The 13,505-nt window shown below is 41.2% G+C and overlaps 1 protein-coding gene across 1 annotated transcript in view; it reads right to left on the reverse strand.

Moving 5' to 3' along the window:
- SORCS3 (sortilin related VPS10 domain containing receptor 3) overlaps positions 1-13,505 on the reverse strand; it is a 576,395-nt gene that overhangs the window by 65,067 nt on the left and 497,823 nt on the right. The window contains exon 14 of the mRNA XM_060033570.1: positions 5,856-5,963. Within this exon, the coding sequence (XP_059889553.1) occupies positions 5,856-5,963 (108 nt within the window). The remainder of the gene's footprint in view (positions 1-5,855; positions 5,964-13,505) is intronic.

Consider the following 13,505-nt stretch of genomic DNA (forward strand, 5'->3'; position numbering starts at 1 on the left):
GAAGTTTCCATGCTCCTGAGCTTTGGCCTCCAGGAGAACTGCACACTGGAGAGATTCTGCAGAAGGCGGAAGAAATAAGAAATCATTCCCAGGACAGTCCTCATTCTCTAGCTGCCCTTCTGCACCCACTGCCATTCCACCCCTGCTTCATCATCCCCTATACACACGTCTGCACACAGACACAGGCTGCTCTGATTCCTACCCAACTCCAGGCTCCCGTAACTTGCAACGATTGGATCCTGATCAGAGCACTTCAGCATCCCTGGGGATCTATAAGCAACTCCCTAAAATGCTAGAGCCATGGGCCAGAGAAGTCACTATACTCACAATGGCGGTAAGATTATTGGGTACCGTAAGAGTCATGTGTTCATGCATTCATTTCTTCATTCAATCACTGAATACATATATATGGTTAAATCCTCAGTGCTAGCACAAAACTGATGCACATGGCAGTCAAAAAACAAAATACACAAAGATCCTCCCTCATGGGAACTTAAAGTCAGTGTGTGTGTGTGTGTTCATGTGTGTGTTGTTTATATGCAAACACGTGTGTCTGCGTCTTAAGGTTAGATGAAGGGGGAGGGGAACCTACTGAACCAACGGCCATTTTCATTAATATTTATTGCCTAAAGTGTTGTGAAGGAAAAAATACATAGGGCTAAGGCTATATAGAGAGTGGGGCCCCAACCTGGTCTGGTGGGCTAAAGGAGGGTGTGCCAGAAAACTGATACTTAGGCTGACACTTGAAAGATACTTAATTAGAAGCTTGGTTGTTCAAGTGGGGAGGGCAAGCACATTCCAGATGGATACACAGACAAAGACCCTGGGGCAGAAAGGCACCAGTAGATCAGAGAAGGGTGGTCAGAGCATGGGGGCCAGAACTGAGGTCCCAGACATGGACCCAGTGTAGATATTTATAGACCATTCGATGAGTTTGGACTTCATCCTAAAGTCAGTGGAAAGCCCTCCATGCATTTTGAGAAGAGGAGTGGTGTTTCCATATTTCCAATTTCAAGAACCTCACTGTGGATGTAAGTCAAATTCCTAAACATAACCTAAGACCCTTCATAGGCTCAACCCCTTAACCCCAGTCATGCTCTCTCATGGTTCTTTCCTTTGCTTTGAAGTCATTCATTCTTTCAACCAATGAGAAGTGATTTCCGACTACATGCCAACCCTCTTTTAGGCCCTGAGGTTATAGTGTTCAACAAAACTGTTTAAAATGTGTGCTTTCTTTGAGCTTACATTCTATTACCTATTAATTGGTTGTCCATTGGTGAACTGCTATTGAAACTTCCAGACTGACTCAGTTGTCACATTTCATACATGTGAAGTTTTCACTTCCCTCTACTTGTATCCTGGTTATATAACTAGGGATTCTTGATGATTGTGTATCTCGTTCCACGCACCCCCCAACACACCAGACTGAGAGCTCCTTAAAGATAGATGTAATTGTATTTACCTCTTTGATATTCCTGAAGAGGGTCTAAAACATATCAGAAGCTCATGAAATGTTTCTGAATGAATGTGTAGTAGTCAGGGCTCTCTAGAGAAACAGAATGAATAGGAGATAGAGACAAAGAGAGAGAGAGACTGACTATATGGAATTGGCTCACACAATTATGGGGGCTGACATGTCCCAAGACCTGCAGGGTGAGTCAGCAAGCTGGTGATGCAGGAGGGCCAATGGTATAGTTCCAAGCTTGAGACCCAGGAAAAGTGGAAGTTTCAGTTGGAGTCAAAGGCAAGAAAAATCCATGTCCCAATTCAAATGCAGCCAGGCAAGAAGCATTCTCTCTTGCTCAGGGAAGAGTTAGCCTTTTAGTTCTAACCAGGCCTTCAACTGATTGGATGAGTTCCACCCACATTAGGGAGAACAATCTGCTATATTGGGTCTACTGATTTAAATGCTAATCTTGTCCAAAAACACCTTCACAGAAGCATCCAGAATAACGTTTGACCAAGTATCTAGGCACGCCATGACCCAGTCAAGCTGACCCATAATGTTAACCATCACAAACTTATACATATTATATCCTCCAAATGAAGGTAACGAGGCAATAAACCTTAATGTGAATGAGCTATAGCCCTTCTTTCTCTCTGACTTCAGTTGAACTACAGAGTCAGGGTTAACAGAAAGAGGCAGGATACAGAAATCAAATAGCCTGCATCATAAATAAGTTTCTGGCTAAATGGCAAGGTTAAGCAATCTTGTCCCCAAATGGACCTCCTGTCCTCGAAGTTCCTAAAGCGTATATAAAATTATTTGAACTCCTGCTTTAGTCTTTGTCATTGCTATTCCATGCGAGAAAAGCAGTGGTCATCCTTAGTGGGCCACTTGGTTTTAACGTCCTTTTTAAACCTAAGACAGAGCCAGAAATTGCCTCTCGGCAGTCATTCCAGGGCCTACACTTCTGGCTGTCTAAGGAGCCCTGGACCATTTTCATCCTAGAGAAACTCTGAATTAATAAAAAGTTAAAAATAGGGAGCTTGAATTGTTTATACTTGGTTGGATGATTGCTTCCAAACTCATCTTAATTCCATGAAGGACAAATACCTGTCTGCCTCAAATCCCATATAAGAAAATTATGCACTATTCTAGTTCCTGTTCTACTTACTCGCATTTAAAGAATCTTGATAAGCAAGGGAGAAGGGAGACAAAAACTCTGCCACACTCCTTGGAGTCTTATTGGGGAGGAAAGAAAAACAGAAGCAGTAGCTCATCTTTTCAGTAAATGGTTTAGCCCTGAGGTCAATCTCCCTCATACCCATGTGACCAGCTAAACCCCATCCAAAGCTGAGAAAAAATATATAGCTATTACCACTTACGATTAGATGAATACAGAATCTAAACTGTTGCTTTAAATTTGCTGGGGAACGCCAGGTCATGCAGAGATTGGTGTACATGCACTATCGTTCAAAGTAATGCCCAAGAGAAGCATGCAATGAGTTCAGAGAGGCCTCGTACAAGAGAACGCGGGATAAATCACAGTATGAGGTAAGGAGAACACAGAATAAAAGGAGGACCAGTACGTCTCTTTGCTAAAACAACAAGGAAGACCTGACTTTAGGACCATAGGTATCTTCGCTGCCCAACCTCCTAGGGCCATGTCAGATTTGATTGTGACGAGCGGCCACATTTGGCTTGATCCATTCAGGTAGACTGCACAACCTTCTTGAACGTGTGAACCTTCACCTTACAGAGCTTAGAACTCAATACCTGAAACTTCCTAGTGGCCGTATTGGAGGAAGTCCCAGAATGGAGGAAGGTTTTCTTTTTATATCCAGTGATTAAGCGAAGGATGGGAAATCATTTGGAAAAGTCAGCTCATGGTCAGAGATCCTTATGAAAAACGATGGCAGTATTCCTAGTATTCTGGGGTACGCTTCCTAGAATTCCTAAGAAAATATTTCAATCCCTGGGCAGAGTATTCTGGGTAACATGACAGAGTCATTTGTATGTCACATTTATTTAATGTATGCAGTCCACGAGGACAGGGGTTTCTTCTTGATTTGCTCATCTAGAATAGTAACTGGCACATGGGTACCACTAGTTTTGTTTAATAATATAAGGTCTTATAATAATCTAAGGTTTTATAATATAAGGTTTCGAAGGTCTTGCTGGGACCCTAGGTCCTTGGGATTTCTCTCTCATTGTACCTCTGTTGTCTAAATCTCTCCATGTATACATGTATATCTATGTGTACATATATACCCGGACATATGTCTATACACACAAATACTTACATATATATTCACTATGAATATATCTACATATTTATCAAATCATTTGTATTTTAGAAATAAAGTTTATGTTGTGATACTGCTTTTGAACATCCAGAATTTGTATTTATACAACATACTGTTGCTGTGTCTCTACCACACGATGAGGCTTTAGACTCTAAGCATTACTAACATACTATATCTTAAATACCGTCCATGGCTCAAACAGCTAAACTTGCATACAATAGTGTTAAGTCTTAATTAATAAAGTGACTTGACAGCAACAACAGAGTCCATTTAACTAGAAATTTAGATGGTGAAACAATTCTGTTTTGGAGGATATTTTAGGAGAACAAAAAGAAATTGCTGAAAAAACTCAAATTAAAGCTGTACTTCCTGAGGAACAAATTCTACCAGAAACCCTTGTTTACACTGTACAACAGAACTGCCCAGAGAAGTTCCGAATACAATATCCCCCTTGGGAAGACTGTAGCAGCGCCTCATAGGGTTTGACATCATGTCTTTACATTTCCAACAATAGAGCCTACGTGCCTAACACATGGATCATGCTCAAAAATGAGCGTTAAGTCTTTAAAAGACACAGTTCACACCCTTGAAGTTAGAGAGAAGGTTGTACAGGCAATTTGGAAAATTCAGAAAGAACTGAAGATAATTTAAAAATCACTCTTCGTTGCACTTGTTCCAACTAATTTTAAAGACATTTTGTGAAGCCACCCAAATTTTCTGTTATGAACATTCTTTAAATAATGAGGACACTGGGAATCCTATAGACTCTTTTTACAGACATATCCTATAGACATGGGACCCCTGTGTAGAGCTTCTGCTGAATTTCCTAGGACTGGACTTTTGTCCATTTGTTCTGTTTGTTTTCTCCAATTTGTGCACCATTTTCCATCATGGCTGGGTTCTTTCTGTCATTCTGAAAGCTCAGAGGAGTGGCTGGTCAGCCCTCTGGTTATGAGGATGGAAGTGGAGGGAAGGAGCATGGCAAAAGTGGTCTGGGGCTAGATTACAACATTTGATCAAAACTGCGGAGCTGCAGTTATAAAAGCTTTTTCAGCTGATCACTCTGGGAAAAAAAGTAAAGCATAGGAATTAGCCATTTGCCCTTGTATTTGCCTCCTCCGCAAAGCTCATCAGTCTCCTATCAGAAAAAGATTGATTCAAACTATAAAGAAATTAATGAACGCAAAGGTTAAGAGAAGAGCAGTGTCCCCTAGAGTAAGAAGATGACAGCGTTCCCCCAAACTAGCCCAGGAGCATTCTATAAGCCTTTCTGTGACAAGTCCACAGTATAGCACATTCCCCTTAATCTTGCCCAGCAGACTCCCTTCACTCTGTCCAGCAAATAATTAAAGTGTAAGATATTCCAGTCTCTTGGGAGTAGGGGAGGTGGAGAGCGGTGGGGCTTCGTATTGCTGGTGAAGGGTTCCCACAACTATTCCTCCTCACCCCCCTACCTACAGTAGTGCACACAAACACGCATAATCAACTTTTTAAGAATTAAACTGATATAATTTTAGAAAACATCAAATTATTATTATCTTCTTTAATATTCAGAAAGTACTTTGGAGCTCTTTACAGCTTTAAGACCTCTATCTCTACCATCTATTCTCATCGTAAAGGAGTGTAGAAAAATTTTCATAGCAAATTAATCTGAAATGGGACAACAGCAACTCTGTGTGTGTGTGTATATCACAGACTCTAGGAGATTCCCTTAAGACATTCCCTGTATTCAGTAAGTTGGCTGTTTTGTTCCCTCTGTCCCCATCCCTTGTTCCTTACTAGACTGTTTTGGAAAGAGAGAAAACACATCGAAAGACTTAAGCTTTCTGTTTGCTTGGGTTTTGGATAAACGGAAATTTGTTACAATACTTTAATTTTATGAGAAACCTTAACTTTTCAGTTGGAAGCCCAGCTTCTCTAATCCTGTCAGTAGCCTCTTGAATTGGTGGGTGTTGCATAAATATGTCCATCTTACAGATGAGGCAACTTTGGTCCAGAGACTGAAATGCTTTCGTGTAAGCCTCCCTGGAGAAAGTCCATGGCCTCCATGGAAATAGAACCCAGGTCTCCAGGCTCCTTTTGACCACAGACAAAGAAGTACTCACGTCATAATTTGGGTCTCCATGCCTGCCTCCACCAGAGCTCCATCCACAAAAAGAGGAACCGAAGTGAAACCGTACTTGTTCCAGGAGTGGCCCTCGTCAAAACTCACCCTGGGTTGGAAACAAGTAGATGGAAGAGAGAGCTGAAAATAAAACCACACTATTTTGCAACCAGTTTTCAGGTGATTAAATTCTCCTCTGTATCTCCCTTTCTGGCAGTTTGGATTATCAATAGTTATTAATCTTCAACATCTCCCTATATTATCAGGAGATTTGATCAAAACTGCATTTCCTGGCCCAGGTACAGACAGCACCAAGAGCTGCAGAAATCGTTCAACATCTCAGAATTGAAGGAAAAAAACCACCCAGGCGGGAGGGCTTAGTGGCTGGAGTGTCATTTTTCAAGTACTCAGAATGGAACCCGAGGTTCAATTTACAGCACAATCAATTCAGCCTCTGGAGTCTCTGACACAGATAAATTCAGTAGTGTGGGGTTTACCCTATGGGAGGGGAGGTGTGTGTCTTTCAGATCAAACCTTAAAAACAGCCATTTCCTATTTGTTCAGAATGGATGAAGTATCATTTTCCTTTCCCGATGCCACTTTAAGGGGCTTTTAGGGACGATTATTGAGTGCCTGATGTTCTGGGCAACACTGTTCCATCTTTCGACCAACAGTAAGAGGAAGGTCTGGCCCTTTGTGGACACAGCATCTGAAACTCTTTAAAGGGATGCCGCTAGTGGAGAGGATTTGAGCAATCTTGAGCAGTTGCTTCCTTCCTTTTCTTGATATTATCGAGTTCCCTACCGCCCCTTGATTTAACCGGAGGACAAAGCCCAAAGACCATCTCCTCTGAGACGCTTTTCCCAACACTCCTCCTTCCCCAAGGCAGCTTTATTTGCTTCATTTTCTGTGATTCTTTTTTTTTTTTTTTTTTTTTTGCGGTATGTGGGCCTCTCACTGTTGTGGCCTCTCCCGTTGCGGAGCACAGGCTCCAGATGCGCAGGCTCAGTGGCCATGGCTCACGGGCCCAGACGCTCCGCAGCATGTGGGATCTTCCCGGACTGGGGCACGAACCCATGTCCCCTGCATCGGCAGGCGGACTCTCAACCACTGCGCCACCAGGGAAGCCCTGTGATTCTTTTGGCCTGGTTAATTCTTAATTTTTCTCTGACTCCACAACACAGGATACTGAGTTCAACTGTAGAAACTCTATTTTCCTACAACACCCAGGCCTTCACCTATCATAGTGCTAAGTGATGACTTCTTAACTCATCTTGAATCCCTCCATTCAACATTAAAATCTTGGGAATTCAGGGGTCACATATGTCTTGTGCATTGTCTGACCCCCCCCATATCACCTACATATCTTTATTACAATGCTTCTTACCTGATATTACATACATAGTTTCAAAAGATATGTCTGACTCTCCCACTGAACTGTGATCTTTTTGAGGTCAAAGACCATACTGTTCACTTTTGCATTCCTAAAATTAGCAGAAACACTGGCACATGGTACTATATAATGTTAAATGAATATATGAATAAAAAAATAAGAAGTGATTAAGGAAACTCTTTTAATCCATCCAATAATTTTTCGAGCATTACTTACACTAGCATCCATGAATTGGATGTGAATCCCTGTCCCCATTACTAGTCAACCTACTCAGTCCATTCTCTGGATATTACTTGTCTCTCTATCTTATCCTCTCTTCCCAAATAAACCGATCTTAAAAATTAGAAAGTCAGGGCTTCCCTGGTGGCGCAGTGGTTGAGAGTCTGCCTGCCGATGCAGGGGACGCGGGTTCGTGCCCCGGTCTGGGAAGATCCCACATGCCGCGGAGCGGCTGGGCCTGTGAGCCATGGCCGCCGCAAGGAGAGAGGCCACAGCAGTGAGAGGCCCGCATACTGTAAAAAAAAAAAAATTACAAAGTCAATCTCTTTACCCAGCTAGAAAAACTAGTCTCATGCAATAAGAAGTTTTGTATTTCTGGTATACTGAGGTCTACTTCTACAAACAAAAAGCAGGCAGAGGTTATAAAAGTTTTTATGAGTTCCTAAATTATCAGTATCTGTCTTGACTTTTTATGAACAACTTTACTGAGATATCGTTGACATACAAAAACTGTATATATTTAAAGTGTATAACTTGATGCTTTGATATAGATAGATAGATAGATAGGGATATAGTGAAACATTGGCCACATGAAGCTGGTTTCTGAGGGGGTGGGAGTGGAGGGTGGGCAGGAGGAAGAAATGAGGAGATGTTGGTCAAAGGGTACAAAGTTTCAGTTATGCAAGATGAATGAGTTCTTGGAGATCTAATGTATAGTCCGATGATCTAATGTATAGACAAGTCAATATTGTCTTGACTTTTAAGGACTTGGCCATTTCAGCCTTTTTTTTTTTTTTTTTTCAATAGGCTGAAGGCTAAATAATCACTGAAGCTGAACCAGAGGAAGTCAGGCAGATCTGAACTGCTTCTCTTGGAAATGGGTTCCTCATTCAAAGGTGGAAACAAGAGCATAACTGGGAATGGACTTACCTTTCATGCTATGTACCCTCCTGGTTCCTAAAATAATTGTAGGTATTTCAAAGTATGTCATGGCCACTAACTAGTTAAGTCTGTCTGATAAGTCCAGAGGGTACAAAAAGATATTTGTTTAGTTTTTGGTTTGTTTATTTTGATGACTTTGGATTGATTATTGTCTTGATAGGAAGAAGCCAAAGTGGTTGAAGACCTCCATCCTTATCTCATTCTCAGAGTTTCCTTACTGATGAAGGTCAGTGATTAACATTAGCAGAAAAACTTGCAGTTGAGTGCCACCACATCCCAGGGAAGGAGGAGCCTTCACACCACTGCCATTAACAGGGCAGAGGACAGTCATCTTTACTTTATACATGAAGATAAGACACCACAAAGTAACAGAAACAGAGGGGCCATCACAGCCTTCTGAGCTCTGAGTTCTAAGACGTAAGCTCCAAAGAAACACTGAGCCCAAGGTGGAGAGATAGGGTGTGGAAGATAAAAGCATGCTGTATGAACTGAATCCATATGGAAGGAGCAAAAGCATGGATTAGATGGAAGAATGGGATCAGCAAAAACACTAGGAAATGCCAACATCCAGGAGGAAAGGCTAGCATATACAATAACCAAAGTCTAAGGATGACATAAAATTAGCATAGGCCAGGGGACAGTTCTCCAGAGCCAGGGTGAGGAATGAATGCTGTGACTATAATCTACAGTCAACGTACCACTAGGAAGCCCAGGTTCGTGCTATTCAGGTGACTTTCTGAGAACAGTAATTTCTAACACCCGAATATTTCATGCTGAGATAATTATTAAAACCAAAACTCCCAAAGAAACTCCAAAAAAATACATTATAAAATTTAATCTCTTGAGTATCAGAAACTTGGGTCTGTCATTTGTGAGAGCTATTCTTTCAGATGACTAGGAGTTTTTAGATGTTCTGAAGTAACTGTATTGAATGGTAACCCCACGGGACCCACCTTCTCCTCCTCTATTCAATAGCTTATTAATGGCCAAGACAAAGGAATAGGGAAGCCCTTATTAGGCCGACAGGTGAAATTGAAATTGATAAGACTGCCAGTACTCAGGGAGACAGGGGTAAAGTTACAATTGACTTCTAAATAGTAACAAGACAGGACTATAGAACGAAAAGAAAATAGAATTCACCTAGCAAATATTTATTGACATCTACCATGTGCCTGGTTGGCAGTGGCCACTGTTCTGGGGATATAGCAATGAACAAGAAAGGGAAGGCCCTAGCTTCAGTGGAACTTACATTCTAGTCTGAGGAGACAAACAATATGGAGATAAATGGGTACAAAAAAATGTTAAAAATAAGTGTCACGAAGACAGTTCAAATAGAGGGATATGATAGAGAGTGAGTGAAGCTACTTTGTATTGAAAATTTAAGAAAGTTCTCCTCTCTGAGGAGGTGACATTTAAACTGAGATCTGAATGATAGTAAGGAATTTGCTATGCAAAGATCAAGGTGAGAGCCATTCTGGAGGGCAAACCTGGTGTGAAATGAAGTTGCTGTATGGGAAGGACAGAAAGATGGTTGGTGGTTGTAGATTAGTGGGAAAGGGATTAATAGGAGGAAATGGAGTCAAGAAAGTAAGGCTGGGCCAGATTACAAAGGACCTTGTCCCCAGCTGAAATGGGAGAGAGATGATTTGATTTAACCTTTACAAGATGGTTTCTTTGTGGTGAATGGATTGTCAGGCCCCAAAGTTGATGCAAGGAGATGAATCGGTGGGGGACGCATAGCAATTATAAGAGACCAAGTAAGAGAAGGGGCTTGGATAATGGTTTTAATAGTGGACACAGAAAGGGACGAAAGGTTGAGGATATTTTTACACGTAAAGTCAATAAGATTTCTAGGCTATTTTTCCAGATGAAGTCAATAGGATTTTGCTTGAACAAAAGAGAGAAGTCACAGACAACATGGTTTTGGGGGGTTAAGCAACTGGGAAAGGGAAATGTAAAGAACAGGAGAAGCAAAGCTTTTTGTTTATTTGTTTGTTTCTGTTTGGTCCACGTCAAGGTTGAGATGCTTTTTGGATTTCCGTGTTGTAACACTGTCAAGAGGACCTTCGGATGGATGGATCTGGATTTCTGGAGGCAGATCAAAGCCAGGGACGTAGATTTGGCAGTCACGTATAGGAGAGGACCAACTTAAAGCAGAATGCTTCATTAAAATGAAAAAACAAAGAGCCCCACAGCAGAGAAAGGAAAAAGAGTAACTAATGAGAAGCTCAAGCTGAAAAAAAAAACAAAACAAAGCTGAGGTGATTGTTAATCACAAGGTAAATATATTCCAGCAGTGTCCCTACTGTGATAATCAAAGGCATCGTGAGTCTAGCGTGTGTTCACAGACAGGGAGCATGAATAATAAAAGAAATTATCCTTCCACCAGGTCGTCAATACTATGTTCAGTTTCAATCATTGTAGAAAACTGACAATCAATGCGATTAAAAGTAAGAAACAAGTTGTTCTAGAAACAGGTTATACGATCTGAAGATAGCTTAGGGGAAAGAAGAATAAGAGCTGAATCATTTACCATCACCTTTTAACTTTTTTAGTAAGAAAGCTTCCAAATAGTTCAACACACAAAACAGTTCAACGATCTGGAGCTATTGCTGCCTACTGAAAAGGGGTAACATGTGCGAATGAAATCAGAGAGAATGTGGATAGATGCATGAAAATATCAATCAAACAATACAGATAGAATAAGGTAAAAAAAGATTTCTATTCTCATAATTGTTCTAAAAAGGAAAGTCAAATATTTGAACAAGAGTGTAAGCTCCCAAGTACTTTGTCTTGTCCTTTGGTATATCCCAGCCCCTCTACTAGTGCTGGATAAATAGTATAGGCTCAATGAATATGTGAGAAATAAATGAACAAATGCATGCAATCTGTCTTGAACTGTGTATCTGATCATTTCCCAGAACTTAGAAAGCCTAGACACAGCCATCTCTTGAGGTCCTTTATAGGTGCAGGACTCTAAAAATCGCATGCATTTCTGGAGCTGACTTACTCTGCATAGGTCTGGGCAGCAGAACAAGGACTGATGGACAGAAATTACGAGTAGATTCGTTATTGCTCCGCACAAAACAATCTTCCTAACAACTAAAGCCAACATACAGGGTGGAAACTCACTCAAATTGGTCAGCTCTGTGCCGTCCTGGTGAAGTGGGGTGTCACTCTTAGGTGTCACAGAGGTATCTGCTGTAGTATGTGTGAAACTAGACTACTTGCCCCCGAAGACCCTTCCTTACTCCATGAATTGATGACTTGATAATATTGAGGTAAGCGCCACTAAAAGGAATAGAATCTTCCAAGAACAATCAGAGTCCTCCCCGGAACACTCTAGCACAGAAATAGAGTTATAATGGCCAATGAGGATCAATGTTCGTCCTTTTGGTGGGTGCACTGCTCTATTTTTTATTATCCCAACCGCATGAGGTGATGGCTTTGTAGCCACACAGAAGTCCTTCAGAGTAGCACATGCACTTTTGCCTCTCAGAGGCACATATTGGCTGGAACTATTGTTTTCATGTGAATGTTTCTATGAACAGAATGCCAGTGTTCACCACCATTTACAGAAGAGCAAAGGAACAAGAACGGCCAGGTGATGTTGGTTTTAGTTTCCAAGAACCTCCCTTTGAAAGGAGACACTGACAGCTTGTCAGGGCTAAGCAAACAGTAGGACCCCAGTTCACCCTCCCGTGAGTAGCTCTGTCTATTGTGAGTTTTCATTACAACACTGCATTCCATGGGGCGCCATTGTTCATTTCACTCTAATGCTTCTAAGGTACAAAGGTAATACTGGTAGTACTGGATGGAGGGCTTCCCTGAAATAGCACTTAGGTTCTAATCTCAATGCATCTAAATGTACCCGGTCACAGATGGATGGGTTCATTTGTATGCTGTTTTGTCTTCATGCATATCTAGCTACCTATCACTTCAATTTATAGGAAACAGCATGCCTTGTTAGCCTAGCTAACGTTTCCCCAGCTTTTCAATTATGATTCTCATTTTCTCTGAAAGGCGATGTAGCTATTATTTAAATTCGAGAGCCACTATACCCTTGTGGGAGAGTGGGTAGGCCAGTATCTTTTTCCTATGCAAACATATATACATTTGTATATGCTGCCAAAATAACGTCGGTGAGTCTGAGACCTACTACAGACAAGAACAATGAACTGATCACTTAACCTTTCTTCCACTTCAAATGAGCTCTGTGTTTACCCTGAGGGTTGTAACTTAATTAGAAGCTACCGGTGATGAAGAAACTGCATTTGAGTTTCACAAGCTTGCAATTCATAAGCCAGCCAGAGACAAAATTAGTCAAGAAGTTTATAAGGAAACATTGATGATCATGATAAGGTCAGGCCCCTACAGAACACTTACTTAGCCTCGAAAGATGAGCACAAAATGCACAGGGAGATCAGCTCGGTGCTGTGTGACCACCTAGAGGGGTGGGATAGGGAGGGTGGGAGGGAGATGCAAGACGGAGGGGATATGGGGATATATGTATACGTATAGCTGATCCACTCTGTTATACAGCAGCAACTAACACAACAATGTAAAGCAATTATACTCCAATAAAGATGTTTAAAAAATAATAAAATTAAAAAAAATAAGAATTCCTGAATGAGTTAAGTGCCACTGTAGTTTGCTAGCACACACACTCAGTAGCTGGCACGTAACGTCACAGGGACTATTGCGGAGAAGGGCATTCAGAGACAGGCAAGTAAGCAGAAGTCATGGGTGGTATCTAAGTTCAGGGAAGCATTTGTAGCATTTATGAGAAATGACAGCATCAACATCCTTTAAATGGAGAAAATTCTATTTCCAAAGCTTAGTTTGAAAAATCATCCGAATCCTTTGTAAACTGAAGTAGGTGAACAAATGGAGGGTAGTATTAGCATGACTATTATAAGAGGAAATTCAATGGGAGGCAGCTATTCTTCTGAGCTCAATAAATATTTTTTACCAACAAAAGAGATATTTCATGGAATAAGGGGAAACTCAAACTTTGTATTAATGCTTTGAAAGGCAGGATTTGATCCTACTTCCATATCCCTGAGTGAATACTGATTTTCCCAACTTGGATGGTTT

Source organism: Delphinus delphis, chromosome 16 (assembly GCF_949987515.2).
Source record: "Delphinus delphis chromosome 16, mDelDel1.2, whole genome shotgun sequence".
Taxonomy (NCBI): domain Eukaryota; kingdom Metazoa; phylum Chordata; class Mammalia; order Artiodactyla; family Delphinidae; genus Delphinus; species Delphinus delphis.